The sequence below is a fragment of the Agelaius phoeniceus genome, chromosome 11 (genome assembly GCF_051311805.1).
Source record: "Agelaius phoeniceus isolate bAgePho1 chromosome 11, bAgePho1.hap1, whole genome shotgun sequence".
Lineage (NCBI taxonomy): Eukaryota > Metazoa > Chordata > Aves > Passeriformes > Icteridae > Agelaius > Agelaius phoeniceus.
In genome coordinates this window covers 11,573,325-11,595,961 of record NC_135275.1, presented here as the reverse complement: position 1 = coordinate 11,595,961, position 22,637 = coordinate 11,573,325, and the positions used below count along the sequence as shown (strand labels likewise).

General features: G+C 48.1%; 1 protein-coding gene across 1 annotated transcript; it reads left to right on the top strand.

Moving 5' to 3' along the window:
• Positions 1–1,611: 1,611 nt before the first annotated feature.
• RAB7A (RAB7A, member RAS oncogene family) lies at positions 1,612–20,920 on the top strand. The gene is made up of 6 exons (XM_054640440.2): positions 1,612–1,749; positions 16,579–16,639; positions 17,724–17,850; positions 18,619–18,837; positions 19,325–19,453; positions 19,585–20,920. Exons 2-6 carry the CDS (start codon positions 16,587–16,589, stop codon positions 19,678–19,680), a joined length of 624 nt encoding a protein of 207 aa, XP_054496415.1. The 5' UTR covers positions 1,612–1,749; positions 16,579–16,586; the 3' UTR covers positions 19,681–20,920.
• The last annotated feature ends 1,717 nt before the right edge of the window (positions 20,921–22,637 follow it).

The window sequence follows — 22,637 nt, the reverse complement described above, 5'->3', positions numbered from 1 at the left end:
TGGCACAGGAACTTTTTGTGAAGTTCTGCATTACAAAGGTCTGTAATTGGTGGTGCCAGCAGGAGGAAATTTAACTCACAGGTTTTGTTTGCTTTTCACCTTATGTAAAAAAAAAAATTAAAAGGAAACTCTTAAGAAAAGAGAGCTGAGGAACACCCACTATTTGCCATTAATGTCTGCCCATAAGAGCCCAGCACGTGGGTCTCCTGTTAAAGGCAATGCACCGGGACAAGCCAGTGCTCTGCTCCACCAGCTGCTGATGTGCTGAAGGCTTTTCCTCTTTTGTCCAGTCTGCATTTTAACTGATACCAGGTTTTTCTGCAGCTCTTTGCATCTAATGGGGCACCCTAAAAGCACTAATAAATTGTTGCTGAAATTTTCCTTCTCCGGAGTCTGGAGCATCACTCTTACGAGGAGAGACTGGGCCTGTGTAGTCTGGAGAAGACTGAGAGGGGATTTGTAATCCATGCAAGTATCTCAAAGATAGCTCCAAGAGGATGGTGCCAGACTCGTTTTGGTGGTGCCCAGTGACAGGATGAGGAACAAAGGCCATAATGAAAACTCAAGAAATTCCACCTCAACATGAGGAAGAATTTCTTTAGGTTGAGGGTGGCAGAGCTCTGGAACAGCTGCCCAGGGAGGGTGTGGAGTCTCAGGAGACATTCAAATCCCACCTGGACGTGTTCCTGTGTCACCTGCTCTGGGTGACCCTGCCTTGGCAGGGGCTGGGCTGGATGATCTCTAGAGGTCTCTTCCAACCCCAACAAGTCTGTCATTGTGTGATTTTCTTTTTAATGTTGCTGGAACACTGCCTCAGTCCTTTATTATCTTTCATTAGCTTTAAAAATACTTTTTTTTCCCATGGTGGCTTTCCTGAGTTCATAAGCTAACTAAACCCACAGCAGTCACATGACTTGGATGAGTAATAATATTCAAGTAATTGCTGAGTAACTAAATGAACCTGCTGCCAACTGAGAGTAGAAAATACGGATTTCACTTGTACCGCCAGGATAGTTGTTACCCCATGGATTTAGGTCCAGACACTTCGAGGCTCCCATTTCACTCCCTGCACTATTGCTCTTGGTGCTGCCAATTGCCTGGTTAATTAATCTGAATGTACATCCAACTGGCATCTTTTATCTTCTTTCCTGACATGCACTGGTGCTACTACCCCACTTTAAATTACAGCTGCAAGTAAAAATTTGTAAATATTAAACATATATAATCTAAAATGTTGCCTCTTTATTTCTAATAGCAATAACTGAGTTTTTTCTTTTTTTTCACATAGGAATTTAACTGTAGGGAACTCCGTGCTAATTCTTCAATGCTATTTAGAAGACACCAAAGAACAGATTTGTGCCCGTGTGTTCTCATCAATTATGAAGGTTTCTTTGGCCCTTTCCACCTCCCCTCAGGCCAGGGCGCGGTGTTCATTGGAAGCCAGCGGGGGAGGCAGGTCCTTTCCCATCCCTCCCTCCCTTCTGTGCGGGCTCCGGTGGTACCACAAACATTTATTTTCCACAAACATTTATTTTATTTTCCACCCCCACGGAGTGGGCCCGCGCTGGGCCTCGGCGCCCTGAGATGGCGGGCGGGTCACGTGTGCGGCGCGCGGTGACGCCGGGCCCCGTGAGCGGAAGTTGTCGGTGAGGCGGAAGCGAGCGCGGGAGGCGGCGGGGCCCATTAAAGCCGACGAGGCGGGCGGGGGGCGCAGCGATCGGGCTCGGGCCGCGGCGGCAGCACCACCAGGTGAGCCCGGCGGCAACGCGCGCTGCCTGCGGGGATGGGCGGGCGGCCGAGCCCCGGGCCGGGGGAGCCGCTCGCGGCCCCTCCCCGGCACCGGGGGGCCCGCGGCGGAGGCGGCGCTGTCTCGGTGCTCCCGGCCGGCTTTGCACCGGGGCCCGGCTCGTTTGCCCGCCCCGAGGCGGGCTCTGGTGGCCGCGCTGCCGGCGCCGAGCTCCCTGGAGCCGGGCCCGGCGCTGGCTCGGGACAATGCAGGGGGGTCTCCCCAGGCCCGGGCTCCTCCCCGAGGGCCTTTCCCAGGATGCGCGTTTGGCCAGGCCTTTGTGGAGCCTGCTCTGCGGAGCGGCCCGAGCGGTGCCTCCGGGCAGGGAGCGCTTTGTCTGGGGCCTCTGGAGCTGCTGTGGCTCCTTGCGAAGCCCGAAGAGGCTTCAGGGTGACCGGTGGGAGGGCGCTGGGTCGGGACGGTGAAACGCTGCTCGGGGGTCGGTGGGGAGCGCTTGTAACGTGAACCGGCAGCCCCGGGAGCGATTAAACTGACCGGAGAGGCGGCCGGCGAGACTGGCAGTTATTGCGAAAGGAGCTGTCGGTGTGTGTAAAGCCTGAGTCAGTGCTAAGAACTATTAGAGTGGATTTTAGAAGTGCTTTTGTCTGTGAGTGTATAATAAGGTAAATTAAGTGATAGATGCGTTATTAGTTTCCATATATATAGAGACTAATAAATATGGAAATGCCTGATGGTTGTACTTAAGACAGTTGCACTCCCTGTAAATAGAGGGCTTATTTTAGTAGCAAAAACGGCTGTCTTCATCTGAAGTAGGGTAGGTAACCTCAGCATCAAAATGTGTGTCTCACCTAGCACTCTAGGCCTTTTGTTCTCAAAGCTAGAAGTTTCAGCATTATCTCCTGGAAAACTCCAAATGTTTGCTGATAAGCAGAGCTGTTGTGGTCTGTATGAGGGTTTTATATGTAAACTGAGAACACATGACAGAATGAAGTCGTCGTCGTCCCCCCCCCCCAGCTGTAAGCAAGCTGTTCTTTGTTTGACACTTGCCAGCATGGAACCTTCAAAGCTTCCAGTACTTGTCACTGGCTGGCCAGCTCTGGTCTGTGCCTAACAGTCTGTGTATCCATGTGGGTGTTGGGTTTGGGGAAGTGGAGATTCTCTTTTTAGAGGAATGGTATATAAGTAGCTGTGCCAGTGTTTTCCTGGCTGTGACAGCTGCAGCCTGGCTATGGTTCCAGTAGAACCAGGCTGCTGGAGTCAGTGTACCCGGCTCTCTCAGGAGCTGAATTTGAGGTTAAAGTGGGTGGAGTAATTTGAATATTCCTTGTTAAATAATCAAGGCTTCGTTGCTGTACTTACTCAGGAAGAACAAGTATACTTTTCTTTCCCCCTCTCCCTTGTGACTTCCAACAGCTGACTGAACACATGACTTGCCCTCCATGCACTAATGAGTGGACCCACCATGCCTGCCTGGCCTGAGCCTCAGAAGTAAAGCAGCTCTAATACTGTTAACTTTCAAGCACTGCCTTGCTTGTTTGGGGTGTGTGTTTGTTTGTTTTGGGTTTTATCTTTACTCTTTGTGCTGTTATGTTAATACCCTATGTCTGGTGTAGAAAGGCTGTTATGGGGCTAATCTGAGCCCTCAGTAAGGAAGACTGCTGAAATCTCATAGCAGTTTCTTGCTCTCCCAACCTGTAGTGTGAAATATAACTGAGAAGATGGAAGCTGTGTTTAGTGTTGTTCTTCCCTGTGGTGTCCTGCAGTGGTCCCTGTCCTCAAACTCAAATATCCTGATATTAGGTCAGCATGGGATCACAGAATATTCCAAGTTGGAAGGGGCACACAAGGATCACAGAAGTTCAATTCCTGGCTCTGTACAGGACACTCCCACATGTGCCTGAGAGTGCTCAAGTGCTCTTGAGCTCTGGCAGGCTTGGGGCCATGGCCACTTCCCTGGGGAGCCTGTTCCAGTCCCAGCCACCCTTTGGGTGAAGAACTTTTTCTCTGTATCCAGCCTAAACCTGCTTGACAAAGCTTCACACTGTTTTCTTGATCCTGTCACTGGTCACCTGAGTGAAAAGGTGGGGAACAACATCCTGAGTTGTACCTTCAGGGTGACAAGAATTTAAATAACTGTGTTGCAGAGTCTGCACTACAGGCATCCTGGCCCTTCTGTCAAAGCCAGGGAATCCAACTCTGAGTAGCACAGACATATTAAAACATTGATAAATCCTTAGCTGAAAGTGTAAAATGAACAAGCTCTGCTCTGAAGTGACCTGGGAAAGATATGACTTTGCTTAGTTTGCTGATCAAAATGAAAGCTTGTGAGCAGGAGGGTTACCAGATTTATTTTCTGCAGTACCTTCTTAAAGCTCGTGTTTTATGATACTTGTGTTGGAAGGTTGTGAGAATTACCTGTTGGAGCAAATCTCTGGCAAAGCTTGTCCTTGAGGAAACATGACAATTACCATCAAACCATCTGTGCAAAACTATAAATAGCTCTGTCTCTAACATGTATGGGATTTTGGTCTGACTTCTGTGTGAAAATGAGACTACTTTATGCAGAACTTAACATTTGGCTGTAAACAAAATTGGCTGTGCTTGGTTAGGGTGTGTTTTTAAATGCTGCATTGTGAGAGAAAGTTTGCAGGTATACCTGGCTCAAGAATAAGGGCTATGCAATAGGGCACTTGGATATTTGCATTCTCTGAAACTGGTGGATGATGTGGGCTCACAGGTACTTATTGTTGCATGTCCCTGCCTTCAGAATACAGCAATGTTGTTAGTAACTGAAGTAAATTGAACCTTTCTGAAATGAGTACAGGACCCTCACCTTGCATGTTGCCAGTGTTTCCTTTTGTCTTCTGGGCTTCTCCTTGGCTGTGACCTGACCTGCTCTGAAGTTCCTGTTACTGGGCCCTGGTGGACCTAAGATTCTCTGCAGAGCTGTAGAGTAATTTAAAGATTGTTGCCTCTACAGAAGAGAGTCCAGCTAAGACCTTACCTAAGTGCTGAACTTGGTTGGGCACTAGCATGTGCTGCTTGTCTGGCAGCAGTCTTGCACCCTTCAGATGCTGAAGTACTTCATTCTTGTACAGCATTGTCTTGATAATTGCAATTTAATTGCCTCATGAGTTAGAGTTGAGTTGGCTTCCCTCTGCAGCTTCCTAAAATGATCTTTTGTAGTTGCTGTGTAACAGTCTGCCTTCAGATATAGCTGTAACCAGAGATTGTGAGGATAAAAGTGTCTCTCTCTGCAGCACCAATCCAAACACAAGCTGTACATCTCAAAACTGAATTAGATATAGATAATTAATTGAATGACAGTAGTTGATACACCATGCTTATTTGTGCAGTGAGGGGCTCGATTAAAGGTCCCATATCTCTTTAAATGCACCTTGAATAAAGCTTGCAAATGAGCGTCCAAGGTCAGGAGCTGCCCACGTGCTGCTCAGAAATAGCAGGCGCTGAAGGGATACCCCTGTGTCACTTGGTTCCCCTCTGGCTCCTGATGTGCTTGTTGCTTTTTGCTCCCTGTTGGTAGGGATGGGTAAGGATGCAGCTCTGGAGCCCAGCGTGCTGCTGCATTTTGTGCTGGCAGATCTGCCCTGGTGATGTCATCGCTGCTGCGAGCGCTGCTCCTGCTCCTCCTCCCCGGTGCCAGCAAGCAGCGCTCGCTCTGTGGGGGAAGCTTTGTCAACACTGCTGCTGCTCCCTCATGGCCAGTGACCCTGGGAAGGGAAGCAGGCTCATCAAGGCCACTGAAGTGTGTTGATTTGCAGCTTATCTCCGGTAGCCTTGGCTTCTCTTGCCAGGAAACCTGTTATTGAGGCCACAGCTGTCTTCATAGGGCAGTGAAGCTTCAGGACAGAGTGCACTGCCTTTGAGATGGGATTGAAGTGTAAACCTGTGGCACAGATTTCTCTCTGTATGATTTAAAGGCACTTGATACAGTGAGTGATTTGCTCTTTCTTCTGCATAACCACTTAAAATGACAATTTAAGGTGACTAATTGTGTCTAACTGTACTTGCATGAATTTCAAGCAGAAATTGTTAAATGAAATTAAATGTCAATTTAAAAAGCCCAGTATTTGTCTTGAGTCTGTCCTATATACTGTAGCTGTGGTCATTTGAGAGACAAGGTGGACTAGTGAAGTGGTGGACAAAAGTGGAGGCCAGTAACTGGAGCTGCCTTCAGAGCCAGCCTGCCTGGAGTACCTGGACCTTGGTTACTGGGCTGCCAGTTTATCTAACAAGTCTGTGCTGAGCCCTTGAACTCTTTCCAGCTGGAAGCAGAATCCTCTTCAAAGTAACCTGTCTGGTGCTTGTCTCCCTCAAGTGGGCTGAGTCACTCGGCTCCCAGACATGGATAATGATATCTGGAGTCCAAACTGGCACAGTGGTGACATTGTCTCCAGCATGAGCAGTGAGAGGGTTTTAGCTGAGACATGCCTGGGCCTGAACCTTTTCCCCTGCCTAACAAGATGCCATTTGCCCACAAAGTTCTCTTAATCTCACCATGCAAGTGAGGTTTTCATTGGACCTTTGTGGAGCTTCATCAAGAGAATAGGTGAAGTGGTAAAGTATTGATACAGGATCTATGCAAGAGGTATGAGGGTATGAAGTATGAGTGTGAAACTGAATATCCACAGTATGAATTCCTTGTTAGCCACTGACTCAGCCGTGATGGCAAGCTACCTGTTGCACTCCCATTCTGGTACTGAAATACTTGTCCTTCCTGCTCTGCAAACCACATTAGCATAGTATTGAGTGTGTGTAGGATCAAGAGTTCTGCTCACAGATCAAGGTGTAGTTCTTAGATTACAACCTGTCCCTAGAGAAAGCTTCCTCTCTAGAAGACTCATTACTGACAACAGGACCTCCTGGAAGGAGGAGTAATGCTTTTGCCATTAGTGTTGATCTGGTGCTTCCCCACATCTGCTAGTAGGATCTCCCATCAGTATTTGTCCTTTCTCCTCTATCAAGCTTCTTATGCTGTAGGAAACACAATATTCACTCTCAGATCTGAGTATCAGGTGTAAGTTGCAGCCTCTGGCAGACCTCCTAAGGGCTGTCATTTGACTTGGTCAAAGTCTCCTTTCAGCCTCTTGTTTCCTGCCTAGCTTCTAGGAACTCTGGCAGCCAGGAGTGGATAAACAAGGCTTGTTTACCACTGACAAGGTCTAAGATCTGTGTTTTGCTTACCACTGCAAAAGTTATCTGTGTTTCTGAAACTGAAAGCAGGAATCTCTGAAAACTTAAACTGTAGTCAAAACTAGAATTAATCTGAGCACTTTAAAAAATACTGTCAGATATGGTAAAAATCTAACAACTCAACTGTTTGTCAGGGGCCTGGCTAACTTAGAATATTTCGAATTGGACAGCCTTATCTTCTGGACACATAGATTAAAAAAAAACAGCTGCCTCTGACTGTGTTTGTTTTATAGAAAGCAATAAGGGAGTTGTCACTCAGGGTATGGCCTGATGTGAGAACTGTGCCAGGCTCTTGATATTCATGTCAGGGTTACTAAAACTGTTGGGTGGCTCCACTATCTGAGTGCTGTGTGTCCAAAGGCCAGTAAACACCATTGTATAAACTGAGCTCTGTGAGCACTCTATCTGTGTTCCACTTAGTCCCAGATTTATTTTACTGGTTGGAAAGCTGTCCACCAAGGAGGCCGTGGTGGTAGAGGCATCATGGAAGCTGTGCTGGTGTAGCTGCAGTGCTGTGCGTAGGCAAGGCCCTTAGTCAAGACACATGGCTTGTTGCCTAGTGTCTCCCAGCAGCCAGCTATGTGCTCAACTCTCCTCCCACATCCTGAGATTGTCTCCCCCAGGGCAGAATAGGGGAAGTTAAACTTGCTCTGATAAAGGGGGAGGGGTGTTAAAGCAAGCATGCCTTTTCTTGTAACAGCTTTATCCTTGGGGGAAATCTGCTGGGAACTACCTGAAATCCTGTAGGATTTAACAGGGCAACTGCCTCTTACTGGAAGGCAGGGGCACAGCAACACTGATTCTTGACATGGTTTGAGCCTCCAAGAGAAGGTAGAAGATGATCTTGGGACACTTGCTACCAGTCTGTTAGGGTATGTGTGCCCAATCCTGAGAGGATATTTTGTGGTATAAGGGCCATTTAGCTGCTGGAGGAATCAGTGGACTAAAACTTCATGACTGGAAACATCCAGCTTTCAGTGAAGCTTCTGGGTTTGGCCTTTTTGTTAAGATGTCTTCCTCTAAGCAGAAGACTTCCACTTCAGCAGCCCTGGCTTGCTTTCTGGGAATCCTGGTCTTGTTAGTGTGTAGCATCAGCTTCAAAAGGATCTTTGTGGCCTCTTCTCCTGCCACAGCTGCAGTCTCCCATACCTGCTACCCTCTGTGGAGATGATGGGAATCATCCTCAGGTTGTTGAGGAGCAAAGTGATCCACCCAAGATGGCTGCCCAGCATAGCTGGCTGCATCCCTGGGGACATTTTCTTCAGTCTCTTCCTTTCATTGCTTTGCCTCAGCGTGATTATCACTTGGAAGGTCTTGCATGTGCTCCTGTGATCTTAGGCTTGGCAGAGGCCTGGATGTTGTTGTACTGTTCCTGCAGACAATAAGAAATGTCCTCCAGACCTTTCCCACTGCTCCTAAGCTCAGTGTTGGTCTGCTTGAACATGGACAAGCATATGCTGTGGTGCTGTAAGCAAATGTGTTTTCATGCTTGTTCTGCTCCCACTCGCAAACCATGTAGTCAGATCAGCATGATGCCTCCTCACGAGAAGGTGGCTGTTGTGATGTCTAAACCAGCAGAAATCAGATCAATTTTTGGCATTAGGGGTGGGATCTAGTCCTATGTAGTTTGGACTTTTCTAGGGTAGAGTCACAATTAATTATGGCAGCTTTACAGTCAAAAACCTGTTCAGATCCACAGCTAGTGTTTAAACTTTGTGCAGCATAGAACAACTCTCATCTGGAGAAATGCCAGGAGGTGTAACAGGCCTGTGAATCAGTGAGGCTTGGACTGAAGAGCTTGGCTTTGAGAACCCGGGCTTTGAGCCTAACTGATCATATGCATCAGTGCCTCTCAGGAATGCAGTGCTCTCCAAATCTCAGCCCTAAGGGAGCCACAGCTGAGCTGAGACCTCAGGCAGGGCAGACCCCTTCTCATGTGCAAGTCCTGCAATGTCAGTGCAGACACGGCTCCTACCAGTGGCATTGCTTCTGCCTTCCCTGTGTTGTCTGCACTCTGGCAGGCTGGATATTGGCATGTCTCCTTCCAGTGAGCCCTGAGTCCTTGCCCATGTAAGGGATGTGTGATAGAGCCTCCAGCTGAGGGTTGAGGGGATGTCTGAGGCAAGCTAAAACCCTACTACCACTGATAGGAGTGTGCAACCCAGCCCTGGTCTGGAGCATCCTTGATCACACCAGGAATCTGTTATGCTCAAAACTGTTCCAAAACTTCCATTTCCCAGCCAGGTTTTCTGCCTGTTTCTCCAAGCTGCATGTTGCCCCATTGTTCTCTTCCTTTAGCACTGACCTGTTTTAAGGGCATGTTACCCATGAACAGGACACAGCAGAGTATTTGTGTAGGCCTGGTGTCAGCTCCATCTGGGAGCTTCTTCAGACCATGTCAGTTGGCTTTTAGCACTGTGTCACACTGATTTGGTGCCTGTGTTGAAGTAGACAATGAACAGAACTTGAAGCCATGTGGCTGAGCTGCTATTGCTGGTTCCTAAGCTTCACTCAGTCCTAGAGCAGCTGCTCCAGCACTGGAGGCTGCAACTCTGCCCTCAAAAGGAGGTGGAAGCTTACTGCAGACAGATGTAATCTAAAAAGCTAATTCCTCTGGGATATTGAACCATGTTCTAAGGTTCAGTTTTGATCTGAGCCATGTCAGTGTGCTAGCAGGCATCTAAAGCTCCAGGCTGTTTTTCAGGAAGGTGAAGCTTTTGGCACAGGACTCTCAAAGGGGGGTGGGATGTACTGGACACTGTATTTACACCTGACAGCTTGCAATATAATGTTTTACACAAGGTATCAAAAATTAAGTTGTAGCTGAGGCTTTCAGCTCCATGAACAGAGGTAGTTTCTGCCTCACAGGGCTGTCTGGGAAAAGTACCAACTGGACAGAAGCCTGCTCTTGGTGGAGCAGCTCAGCTGCCTGCTGAGCTGCTCCTCTTGAGGAGGGAATGAGGAGCTGTGCTTGCTTGAGCTTTTGGCTGGGTACCAGCAGGAGGAAATATATCGGTTAGAACAGCAACATAAACGTGTTGGGAAGAAGGAGGTGGAAATCAGTTTTTAGATGCTACTGTAGAACAGCAGCTAGAGTGTACCCTTCAGTGAAGCTGTCACAAGAATATCTTGCCAGGTGCTTTTGGTGTGGGCTCTACTTGAACTGACTGCTGCTCCATGGTGCATCTGCGAGGCCTGAAGGCACCTCTGATTGTATGGGCTGTAGAGCCCATTGCCTCAAAAACAACCTATTTACAGGGAGCAGTTCTTGCAAGTTGTCAGCCCAAATTACAAGATGTTCCTGGTTTCCTTTTTAGACACAGCACGTGTCCCCACTAAATGTGAGGCTTTTCTCAATGGTATTTTCCAGTGAGCTGGGGAAGCTGAGCTCCTGATAGTCCTGTCATGGCAGTGGGAGAGTGCTGTCCTGCCTGTGCAGCCTTTGTCAGTGCAAGACTCAACCTGCTATTATAACTTCCTATGCCTCTGTAGTAGTGCTCACTGTGAGGATGCTGGATACATGTTCCACCTGTAGAGCACCTGGGTTTGGTTAGGAAGATATGCAGGCTCTGTGGCAGTCAAAAACATCAAAGGCAGCCACAATGCCTACATTGTGATATTCCTGGTTTCTTCCTTGAAGGCAGCTTGGCATCTCTTAAGCCATGTTGATACTAAATTAATAGCCCCTGCTGATTGTCTTCTGACTACTGCTGTGCTTTTGCCCAGCTGAAAAGACAGCACTTGTGTCACTCTTGGGAGAATGCAATGTTGGTATCTGTTGGTCTCAGATTTGTGTTGAACTGTTCAGGCAGTCATTTGTAGCTTTGTATTGGTTGATGCCTTGTTAGCAATATCTGTCTGACCAGCCAGTGGGAACCAAGCTGCTGTGAAATTGTAACTGGTAAAGCTTTTTCTGCCCCATCTGGGGCTCTGCTGCAGTTGGGGTTTGAGGCTTCAATACAAAGCGTGTCTGGACTGCTTGGACACTCTGCAACGAGGAACTGGGACTCTGGTTAACTAATGGCAATAATAGGCTATGCCTTTTTTCAGGATGAAGCCTTGCTTTTTCAGAGTAGCTGAAAAATTGGAGCAAATTCATGTATCTACTGAAAGGTTTAGCTAAAGCATGGCAAGGCGCAGTGTGACCATGGGGCAAGTGGTATGTGCCAGGTTGTTTGGTGTGCTTGGGCCTCTAAAAACAGGATAAACATTCAGTCACCATCTCATTTCAGTGGCTGAAGATATAAGCAGACATAAGCCCTTGAGATGCCAAACATGCTAGGGAACTTGATACTTTTGAGAGGGAACTGGTTCAGTCTGACTGAGCTGGTCCTGAATAATATTTCCAGCTTCAGTTTCCTTGAAGAAATGCTGAACCCAGTGAGGGAGGAGGGAGGGAATAAAAATAGCTCTCTGTAGTACAGAGACATCCATGCAAGAGAACAGTGAGTAGAGGTGCTGTTTCTGTGTCAGAAGTGCACTTGGCTGCATTTTGGGACACTCTTCCCACATTTCAGGACAGAAGGTTCTTCCAGAGCACAAGCGTAGCTCTTGTCTGGTCACTGTGGTAGGCATGGTGCTGTGTGTGGTAGCCCCTAATGGACACCTGATCTGTCCACATCAGCTTCTTCATGGTTGGGTGTTTTTGCTAAAGGTCCTGTGGTATAGTGGGAAAGTGGAAGCTCTGCTTATCAGCCATGGCATCCAGAACAGAGCTGCAGTGCTTCAGGTTCAAATACACCTTTTTGTGGGATACCTGCTTTACTCTTGTGCTGCCTGCTGGGACAGGGAGCATAACTAGGCATCCATAATTCTGAGTTTAGCTGTGCTTAATGCCTGCTGCCCTACCACTTTGTGCCTGGTTGGTGTGGTGTTAAATATTCCTGGCAAAGGACATAAGGATGAGATGTGCTGTCCAGCATCCTCACTTCAGCACTGAGCTGATTGCTGAGAAGGTGCAGGTGGCAGGCTGATAGCTGTAGTAACAGGGAGCTCCTGGTCAAACATTCCAGCCTCTATGGACATGTTAGGATTGTGATTCCAACTGTTCAATAGCAAAGCTGAAACAGTAAAGACTGCTCAGCAGCTTCAAAACTGGCATGGGTATGCTGCTGCTTAGGGAGCCTTGTCTTCCAAGGAGGTGAGATTCCCCTAGGGATGGATGCTTTCACACTAAAACTGTCCATGAGCCATTTAGAATATTCCTTTTGCAAGGCCTGCTTCTGTTAAAGCATAGCTAATCTGAGGTCTGGTGTGCCATCAATGCAAACTGCTACTGTTCCTTCTTGTACCAACCCAATTAATATTAAAATGCCTACATTGTGACTTGACACGTGAACATCTCTAAGGAATTTGTAACCCTCCATTTCTGCTTTGAGTTAAAGCAGCTGTCTTAATATAGCAAGGGAAAGGACAGTTGTAATGTGCTCTGAAGCAACAAGGGAAACCTAATTAGACTTGGCATAGGCTTTATTTGCTCTTGCATCTGAGCTGTAGAGCTATGAAGCTTCATAGCATGGGTTTTGACTTTTCCTTTCAGATTAGCTAAACCAGTGATGTTTGCAGTGTTAGCAATTTTCCCTTACTACTGCTGCAGGTGAGTGTTAAAGGTAATAACAGTATTGTGGGACAGTGTGCTATACCAGCTTAATTTCTTGAGGGTCAGCATATCATTAATGGCTTGTTTGCTTAGAGGATAGGCATTAAAAATGGAGTGGAAGGTTTCCTCTCCTGTATTAGAGACAGCTGTGTCATTTCTTTGGCACAGTTAAGCCAGGAGGAGGAGGAATGATTCTGGTGATCAGCCCTTGGCTGATGTGGAGTGTCTGGTGGCTCCTGAGCAGGGCTGGCTGGGTGTGCTGCTCTAGGCTGTGTTCTGAGCAGTCATGCAGATGACCTCGCTCAAAAGGATTTCATGTAGTGTGAAACAGAGCTGAGTCTTGGATCAAATCTTAACAAACAAGTTTTTCTTTGTGATACCTCTGAAAAAGGAAGTGTTTGTTCAGAAGTGCTCCTTGGACTGGACAGAAGCCCCATGTGAGCTCTCACACTGCCATCTGAAGGGTGTGTGCCTCAACAGGGTGCTGCTCTGGAGTAATTGTGTCAAATACCATAAGGCAAGACAAGCTGCATTCTATGGTGCAAAATACTCTTAGTGCTGAGTCAGTGGGAGCCCAGCCTATCTGAACTCAACCATTTTCTACAGGACCTGAGGATGTCTTTCCTTGTTGTACTGGGCAAGGAATAACTCTGAAGCCTTGGTCTGTTTATATCTGCAATAGAAGGTTATTAAAGGGGGCTTGGCCCATCAACTGACTGGGCTTCAAGGCAGTATCAGTCAGGCATTGATAGAACAATGGTGTGAGACTGGGCAGTGTCCATGCTGGTCCCTGGCAGGGCTGCAGTTCCTCACTGTCCCACACCAAATACGGAGCTGCAGCAGCTCTTCCTGTGCTATGGCTCACATCCGTTGCATCACCTGGGATGGAAGCTGAGTGTCTCACCTGCCTGGTGTTGATGGGGCAGTGACAGCCCTTCACACTGCTGGGTAACCTGTCAGCTATGACAAGAAGGCAGTGGCAGCTCTGACTCAGCCTGACTTCCTGTGGCTGCTCAGCAGAGCAGTTTTCCCTCCCCTCATAGTGGAACTTCAGGCTATGTTGAACTTGGGAGATAAGCATGCAGTGTGATTTAGTGTTGCAATTTAGGGCTCTGCAAATCCCTCCCTAAGCACAAGAACTAATGCCAGCTTGTCCAAAGCTGCTTCAAATACCAGGAAGCTGTGAGCTGCAGCAGCAAGTGATATTGGAAACACTCTGAGGAAAATAGAAGCAGTTCCCAGAAGCATGCTGGGTTCTGGCACAGCCACTTCTGGGTGAGTTGTTTTCCTCTGTCCTGAGGAAATCGGGTGACTTGCACTGGACCTGAACCTATGCAGATGTTTTCGATGACAGTTCAGTGTACACAGCTGTCTTAAGGCTGTTTTAAAGCTCTGTTCACTTGCTTCTCGCTCCATCTGGGCTGCTTGTGCTGCACAAGTCTCTGGCTTGGCTGGCAAAAGTGTCACTTGTTATGTGCTTTGTGAACACAGGAGGTGCAGGCTTGAAGGGCCTTCTCTGGTCTGTTCTACCCGTGGCTACGGTGCGTGCATCTTGGCAAGAGCAGAAGCAGAGCTCAGTGTTGGTGCTGTTGACAACTTTCAGCTGGCTCTGTCTTGGTGAGCATAGCTGGGCTGTCAGCTGGATCGGTGAACCATGCAGCCCACTGGAAAAGTGAGGTGTTGACACTTGGAGAAGCTGTCCTCTACATGCTCTCTGGCATCTGCTAACACCCATCTAAAGGTGGCATCAGCCCTGTGGGTGACCTGTCACTGCTGCTCACTGCACAGCCCCTGGCTGTTATCTCCTCAGCACTGAGTCCTGTTTAGGTGTATCTCAAGGATCTCATGAGGTTATACAGGAAAAAAACCCAGAAGGGGCAAAGCCCAACTAGAACTTAATCTGACTACTGCTGTAAAAGATAATAAAATGTGTAAAGAGTGTTTTTGTACATTAGTAACAAAAGAGAGCAAAGAGGCATCCCCATCCTTTATCAGATGTGGAGGGAAACATAGTGATAAAGGCTGAGGAAGAGGCCTGCTACATGACTTCAACACACACTCAAGACTCAGTGGTTTTGTGGGTGGGTACTGAGGGAACTGGTGGAAGTGCTTCCTTAGCCCCTTTCAATCCAGCAGTTGTGGCTCCCTGGGGAGGTCCCAGTGCACTGGAAGTTAGCAAATGAAATGTGCATCTACAGGAAGGGTCAGAATCAGGAGGAGGATCTGTGGAAGGCCTGTTAGTGTGACCTTGGTGCCAGAGAAGGTTATGGAGCAGATATCTTGAATGCCACCATGCAACACGTACAGGACATGGGTGATCCCAGAGGCCTTTCCCAACCTAAACAACCCTGTGACTGTGAGGTGGGTCCAGTCCAAAAAGGTGTAGCTGTAGGTGCATCACTACAGTGGCTGCAGGAGTGCTCCTTCAGCTTCTGCAGCATCCACTGACAGCAAAGGCTAAAGCTCTCCATGTCTTCTAACGCTCAAAGCCTGAGATGATTAAGATGTTTTGCAACTGGGACTGCATCTAGTGAGAGGCTTTTACAGCCTGAAGCCTCCTGTAGTAGTGGGGTGAAATGGGTGTAGTTATCCAGTACCTAAGGCTGTTGTGTATCCCAGGAAGCACATAAGGATCAAGCTGCTTGAAGAGACATAAATCCCTGTTGTAGAAGCAAAGGCCTCCTTAGCTGTGAAAATCAGGAATAGCTCCTGAAGAGTAGGAGTTGTGTGCTGTAATGAATGTGGTATAGCAGGATGGGAATTTTAGGGTAGGCAAGTCCATACATAAGGGCTGAGTACCAAGTCCAGTTGTCAAGGATCTTTGGAGTCAAGTAGCACAGCTAAAGCCGTCCTGTGGCTCCTCTTGCTGTACTGAACGTGCAGGGCTCCCTCAGGAAAGCCAAGTCCTTGTGTTGTGGAGCAGGTCAGTACCAAAACAGGGTCTGTGATCTGATGCAGCACATAAGAGTGGCTGGCCCACCCCCTCCCCAGAGGTGTGGAGAAGGGCCTCAGGGTAGGAGGGGTGTGCTCAGCCACTGGACAGACCCTGTACTTGCTCTCACCATGCTAAAGAATATCCAGAAGTGTATTCAGGCCTGCTGCAGCTGATGAACTTGTAGCTGCCTCACTGGTCTGAAGGAGACCTGGGAGCAGATGAGTGTGGAACTCTGAAGCTCAGCTCTCTCTTTAATTGGATGCACCATTAGTGGCCAGTTTAGAGCCTCCTGCCTATGAAGTTTTGACAAACAAGTCATCATCTGATGGAGTGGATGGCCATCAGTGGGCTGAATGTTGAGGTTTGTCACTGTAACCTTATTACACCAAAGCTGAGGTGGCAGTAGTCAGCTTCCTGTGCCCTCAGAGAAGCCACAGTCTGGTAGCAGTTTGCTTTGTAATTCAGCTGCCCTGTGTGGCTGTTGCAGCTGCTTCAACCACATCATGTCCTTGGGATTTGGTTCTTTCACAAAACACAGCTGCTGGAGAAAGCTATCCCCTCTCCAAGCTCATGATGGAGGAAATGCTGCCTTTTTTTTTTTTTTTTTTAATTATTTTTTGCTGGGAAACTACTGAACAGCACAAAAAAGCTTGAGTGTGGTATTAGACACATGCCTGCTTACCCCTCACTTTGTGGCATGTGTAAGAATTATTAATCTGTGTTGGGAGCTGGTATGATTTACTGCACTGCCTCAAGTCAAGGGAGATGGCCAGGGCTAGTGTATCTCCCAAATGGCCTGGAAATGGGATCCAGAAGGGTCTTGGTACAGTAAGTGACAAGTGCTCAGCTCATCTGGTATTAAATTGCCACTACTGGTCTGGCATGGCCCAGCCTGTGCGGTGGGCAGACACCTGGGCAGTGCTGAGCGTAGCCTTGAATTGGAGTCTGGTTTCAGGAGTGCTGGGCCCTGCCTGTCCCTGGCTCCTTGCTGGGAGTCAGGTTTCCCAGCCTCCAAACTTGCTGCTTGCTTTCTTGAGGAATGACATACTAATAGTTTGTGATGGGATTGTTCTTCCTTTCTAGTGTGAAAGATGACTTCTAGGAAGAAAGTGTTACTGAAAGTCATCATCCTTGGAGACTCTGGGTAAGTGGAAGAGCCTTTAAGATGCTAATCTGTATCTGGCTAGAGCAGTGCTCTTGACTAGTGGGAGCCTGGATGCACTGTAAGGAATCAGCAGTGCTGGGAGGAGAGATTTTCCAGCCCATGACAGCTGTGTTACCTCAGGTCTAAGAACTCTTCACTGCCCTCTGTCTTGAATGTGTCCTTGCAGTATCTTGAGGTCCTGCCACAATATTAAATGGGGAAAGTGTGGTGGGCAGGCCACTGGAGTAGCCGAGTGGATAACCTTCTGCAGGGAGGACATGTGCTGTTGGAATGAGTGTTTCACTTAAAAAAAAAATAAAATAAAAAACCCCAAAACCTCTAGTAAGCATTCTTAGGTGACTTCCTAAAGCTCTGTCAGAGACATAGTCTGTACTGAGCCATCTGCTTTGCTCCTCCTCGGGGCTGGCTGGAGCACTCCCCTTGGAGTGAAAGGCTTTGCTCTGTGCTCTCAGCAAGGAGTCTGCTCTGCTGTCACAGGTTGCTTGCTGTGCAGGCTGTAACCTGATTCCCATGACATAAGGTTTATTTATACTGCTGTCCCCAGCAAGCTGTTATTCAGGGAGTGTTTCTCAGCCACACAGAGGGCATGTGAGCCTCTAAGCTTGCTCTCTGGGGAGGATCTCCACCTCTGGGTGCCTAGCAGATGTGTTTGTGAGCTGTTGCCATCTGAGATCGTCTGCTTTTCCACCTCCTCCTTCTGCAGAGGCTGAAGATTACTGTTTGTGATGGGTTTCTCTGAAGCACTTCATCTTCTAAAATCACCTTCATGGTCATAATGTGAATGTGTGTTCCTTACCAAGGATCAGATTAGTGATGGGGAAGTGAAGTTTCTCAGGATGTAATCCTTTGTATCCTTGGGTAGCTAATGCTCTTATTCAGCTGGTGCCTCAGCATCTCTTGGTGTGCAAGCCCCTACTAGCAGAGGTGGGTGCTTCTTCCCTGGTTGAAAAGCCAGGAGGTTATGGGCAGTGAGGGGCACTGGAATGTTCTCTTAAGGGTGGTCAACTCAAACATTGTTGTAGAAGCAGCCTACCAAGTCTTTCTTTTTTGTGTTCCTGTGCAGGGTGGGAAAGACATCGCTCATGAACCAGTATGTGAACAAGAAATTCAGTAACCAGTACAAGGCTACGATAGGTGCAGACTTCCTGACAAAAGAGGTGATGGTGGATGACAGGCTAGTGACAATGCAGGTAAGGAGGGACCCTGCTGCAAGGGGTGCCATCACCCCACTTGTGTGGAAGCATCTGCTCTGGTGTAGGGATCAGTGTCCAGGGTGTGAGTCTTGTTTGCACTGAACTTCTGTTAGACATAAGTGCTTCTGGGCTTCTCTACAAATTTTTGCATGGGCTGAACAAGGGAATACAAAGATTAATCTGGGTTTAGCTAACAGCAGTGTTGTTAGGTCCTGTTTAAAAAACTGGATTTGGTACTGTAAGCAAACTAGGTCTTGTTAGAAAGATTCGCTTCCCTAGTGTTCAAGAACTGGAAAGGACTCCCTAGGTCAACCATTTGTGTCACCCCAAGCCTTATGGGTGTAGTGTTAACCTGCCAGCCTGCTTATGTCTCTGGTATCTGCAGCTTTCATCTCTCTGTGGTGAAACTGACTGCAAGGCAGCAAAAGCTGCAGCCATCACAGGAGTGTTTGAACTCTGCTGGTATCCAGGTGCATCCAAGCACTGCAGACAGGTCACCTGCTGACCCTAATACCCAAGTCCTGCTTGTCCAGGACAAGAATATGTCCCTGGCTGAGGCTGAATACAAAAAGGGTCAACTATCTTTAGAAGGTGTTTCTGGCTCCTGATGCTTAGTGCCTACAGAAATCCCTAAGCCTGCAGGTGCTGCTATCTGCCCAGCTGGGGACTATATATGCCTGGTGGGGAGTTTTGGAATGAATGCCCTAATTGCAGACTGACTGTGTCAGAGTAGAACTGGCTTATCTGCCCTGTCTTTTGCTCCAGATATGGGATACAGCAGGCCAAGAACGATTTCAGTCTCTGGGAGTTGCCTTCTACAGGGGAGCAGATTGCTGTGTGCTGGTATTCGATGTCACGGCTCCCAACACGTTCAAAACCCTAGACAGCTGGAGGGATGAATTCCTCATTCAGGCCAGTCCAAGGGATCCTGAGAATTTTCCTTTTGTTGTGCTGGGAAACAAGATTGACCTAGAAAACAGACAAGTGAGTACTGGGACTTACTAACCTCCTCTTAAGAAACTGCTGGAGTGGGAGACCTTGTAGAAACACAGGAGGGTTACCTGAGAAACAGGAGTGGGAGGTGCCTGAGAGTGGCTCAGATGTTGTCTGCCACCGGAGAAGGGTTTCTCCTGCCTGGAGAGGTCAGGCCCCTGTGCACAGCATGCTCCTGCCCACTGGTGGAAGGATTGCAGCAGCTTCCTGGGGAGGGAGGTGCAAGGAGAGGAGCTGCTTCTCCTCCCCCAGATGTGCTGAGCAGCTCCTATGGGAGCAAGCCAGTGCTCTGTGGTCTCCTTCCCCTGGGGCTGGGTCTGTCAGGTGATGGGAAGTGGTCTCCTGTGTTCTGTTTCAAGGCTGTGGCTTTGAGGTCAGAGCTGCTCAGGTTGGATGTGAGGGATCTCTGGCCTTGCCCAGAAAATAAAACCCCTCCCTGCATAGCAGAAGGCAGTGATGCTGTTCTCTGTCCACCCAGGTCACCACAAAACGAGCACAAGCCTGGTGCTACAGTAAAAACAACATCCCCTACTTTGAAACCAGTGCCAAGGAGGCCATTAATGTGGAACAAGCTTTCCAGACGATCGCACGAAATGCACTTAAACAGGTAGAGAGGGAAGCAGTGTGCAGCCCTGCCCCAGTGCTGTGGGCAGCCTGGGGCTCACCCCCAGCCTTGCCCAGCTCCTTGCATGCTGGGAGCTGTCTGCAGAGCATTAACTCCTCCTCCTCTCCCACTAGGAAACCGAAGTGGAACTTTACAATGAATTCCCCGAACCCATCAAACTAGACAAGACTGACCGAGCGAAGGCTTCTGCGGAGAGCTGCAGCTGCTGAGGGGAGTGGGAGGGGTTGAGCACAGTCCTTCACAAACAAATATCACACTTAGGCCTTCAAACACACAGCCCCTCTTCTGTGTTTAAAATGAAATTACAAAAAAAAAAAAATTGCATCTCCAGCTGCCAAAATCCACCCATCTCTCATGAGCATCTGAGTCCTGCACTTCAGAGCTCAGGTCCCCACACCATCCACATCACACTTCATGGTAACAGACCTTTCTCTTAGTTTAAAATGGAAACTGTTATGTATGTTTGGAACTGAATCTAATTCCAGGTGTCCAATGGAGAGAAACTGTTTACAGGTAATCTGTGTAACAAGTTACATACATTTTTAACTGTCTCGTGTTTTCCCCTGTGAAGGCTGCAATTGGAAAGGCTGATTACCCATAGTTCATTGCAAGCTCAGCACTCAGTCAGACTAGGTTGAGTTTTGTATGTATCTCTGTTAATGCTTGTTACTTTTAACTAATCAGATCTTTTTACAGTATCCATGTATTATGTAATGCTTCTTTAGGAAAAATCTTATAGTACATGTTAATATATGCAACCAATTAAAAATGTATAAATTAGTGTAAAATTCCTGAATTACATGTTCAAGTACTGAAACACAGGTTGTGTAGAAAGTGAGGAGGACACTTGTGACCTGCGGCGTGCTAGCAACACAGAGTCCAGATAGAGGCAGTATTCTGTACAGTAGAGATGAACTATGTAAGCCTTCTTGTTTTGAGGCCAAAAAGGCTTCATCTTCTGGAAAAATCTGTCTGGCTTCCTTGTATCTAAATTCTCAGATTTGCATAACAGCATTGATATGCACACTGGATTATTGGATTTAAAATTAAATACAGCTATGAAATGACCTCATTTGTTCACCTCCCCTACTGCTTAACTCCTGACATCCTGGAGCGAGCATGAGGAGCCAGAGCTGAGGTGTGCCTGTGGCTCTTTGTGCTGTGGAAGGAGCTCCCACTTGGGGTGTGGTAGCTGTTTCTTAATGAATGACCTGGACTATGAATCTTCCCTTTCTTCTTACTGACTGCTAATCTGGATTTTTGGTATGGAAAAACTTGGCAATCTAGTCCCTTTCCTCTCTTCCTTTCTTCCTGGTATTTGTTCTTGCATTTGTAGCTTGCTTAAATGGAGCCCTTCTACCTGTTTTCCAGAGGTCTACATTCTAGTACGTAGGCTGAGCTCTTATGTAAAGAAACAAACATGATGCCAATAAACTTAACAAGAACAAACCTTCTTGTTTACTCCTGTTTCTGGCTCTTTTTTTCCTCCACTAACATGCTTTCTTTCCTCTGTCTAGTCACCATCCCAGCAAGCCAGTGCCTGCTAACTGAAGGACATTTGTGCTTCTTCCTTACTATAAAGTTTGTGCCTTCCAGCTTGCTTTTGAGAGAGGGGTGAGCCAGCCCTGCTTGCTTGGCTGGGGCACTGCTAGAGAGTTACCCCTCTGCTTCTCTGGAATCTGCTTCCAGGGGCAGGAATGATGCTGGATCAGATCCCTCGGAGCACAGCCCTGTTCTGGGTGTGTGTCCTGGACAGCCTCTGTGTTTTGGGACAGGCTCTTAAAGCTCTTGCTGCCCTCCCCTTGCAGAGGTTGTGTGAGCAGAGCAGGCTCAGCCCTTCCTGCTCCCCAGCAAGGCTGGCCTGGGCTTCCTTGCAGTGAGTTGAGGGCTTTTCTGTGCTCCAGCCTAGTCAAATAAAGCCTTTAATTTCTAAATGCTGGCTATGACCCTCTGCTTGCACTCAGCAAGGCTGAGCTGACAACTGTACCCAGAGGAAGATGGAAAACAGAGTTTAGTGAAATGAGGGCAGTTATTTCAAGAGCTTTCTAACAGTTTTTGTGCTCCATATCCTATTTTATAGTGCTGTCCTATCATACTTCTCTCACTTGACTGGGCTTTTGCTGTCCACATCAATCTCAAATAACTGCACTAGCAACGTGTCCTGCTGGGACCACTTTTCTGTCTGTGTGCTTTTTGAAAGACTTGGACCTTCTGCTCATCTTCATTTAAAGTGTTGCTCTGCACTTGTTTTCTGTGGACACAGCTGGAATGTGGAGCAAGCCAAGTTGGGGGAGGGGGGAACAACAACCCTGAAGTTCTTGGGGAAAGGAGATGGTCTGAACTTTGCAGCCCTCTGCCTGGTTTTGGGTGGTGGGGCTGAGCCCTCAAGCAACCCTGTGTTTAATGTCTTTCCAGTCAGATAAACTGGCAATAACCCAAGGCAGAGTGCTCCAGATGAAGTAGCACAGCTGTGGGGCTCCTTGCCACAGGATGCTATGGATGCTTAAGGGGAGGGGAGGATTCCATTTGCCACCTACATATCAATGTTTTTACAGGTGGGGATACACACAAGTGTACAAAAACCAGTACAGAAGGCAAGCAGCATGGGAACTGCTGCCCTGCTGTTACACTCAGGGCTGGTGGTGTCACAGATGGGGACTGGTGTTCTGCAAGAATCTCTGTCATCACTGCTCTGGAGAAGCCAGCTGAACTGACTATTGCTGCAGGGAACACACACACTTAAAACCACTCCCTGCACCTTTGGAGTCTCATGGCTTTTACTTTTGTGATGACCTCTGTTGCTGCTGCAGTGACAGTGGATGCAAGGGTGACTTGTTGCTGGGTGAATCCCAGAGGAAGCCTGGCCCTGGAAGAGGCTGAGGCATTCAGTTGGTGCATGAGCTCAGGCATGGTTTTCCTCTTTGCCCAAGTCCTGGCAGGGCAGAAGGAAGAGACCCAAAGAAGGAGCTTGGCTGGATGAGGGGAAGGAAAAGCCTCAGCCAGCTCAGGACTGCAGTGGGTGAAGCTGAGGAGGCGGCGGCAGGGCGGGGTGGGCAGAGCAGGCAGGTGCGGGGCTGGCAGCGGCTGCTCGCAGCAGGGCCGGAACGGCTCGGAAGGCAGCTGTGCTGTGTGATGTGCGCACATCAAAGCTGGGGAATCACACAAG

Coding starts and splice junctions, on each gene's coding strand:
- RAB7A (XM_054640440.2), top strand. CDS start 16,587: ATGACTTCTAGGAAGAAAGTGTTACTGAAAGTCATCATCCTTGGAGAC. Junction 16,640..17,723: donor ATCATCCTTGGAGACTCTGG/GTAAGTGGAAGA, acceptor GTTCCTGTGCAG/GGTGGGAAAGACATCGCTCA. Junction 17,851..18,618: donor ACAGGCTAGTGACAATGCAG/GTAAGGAGGGAC, acceptor CTTTTGCTCCAG/ATATGGGATACAGCAGGCCA.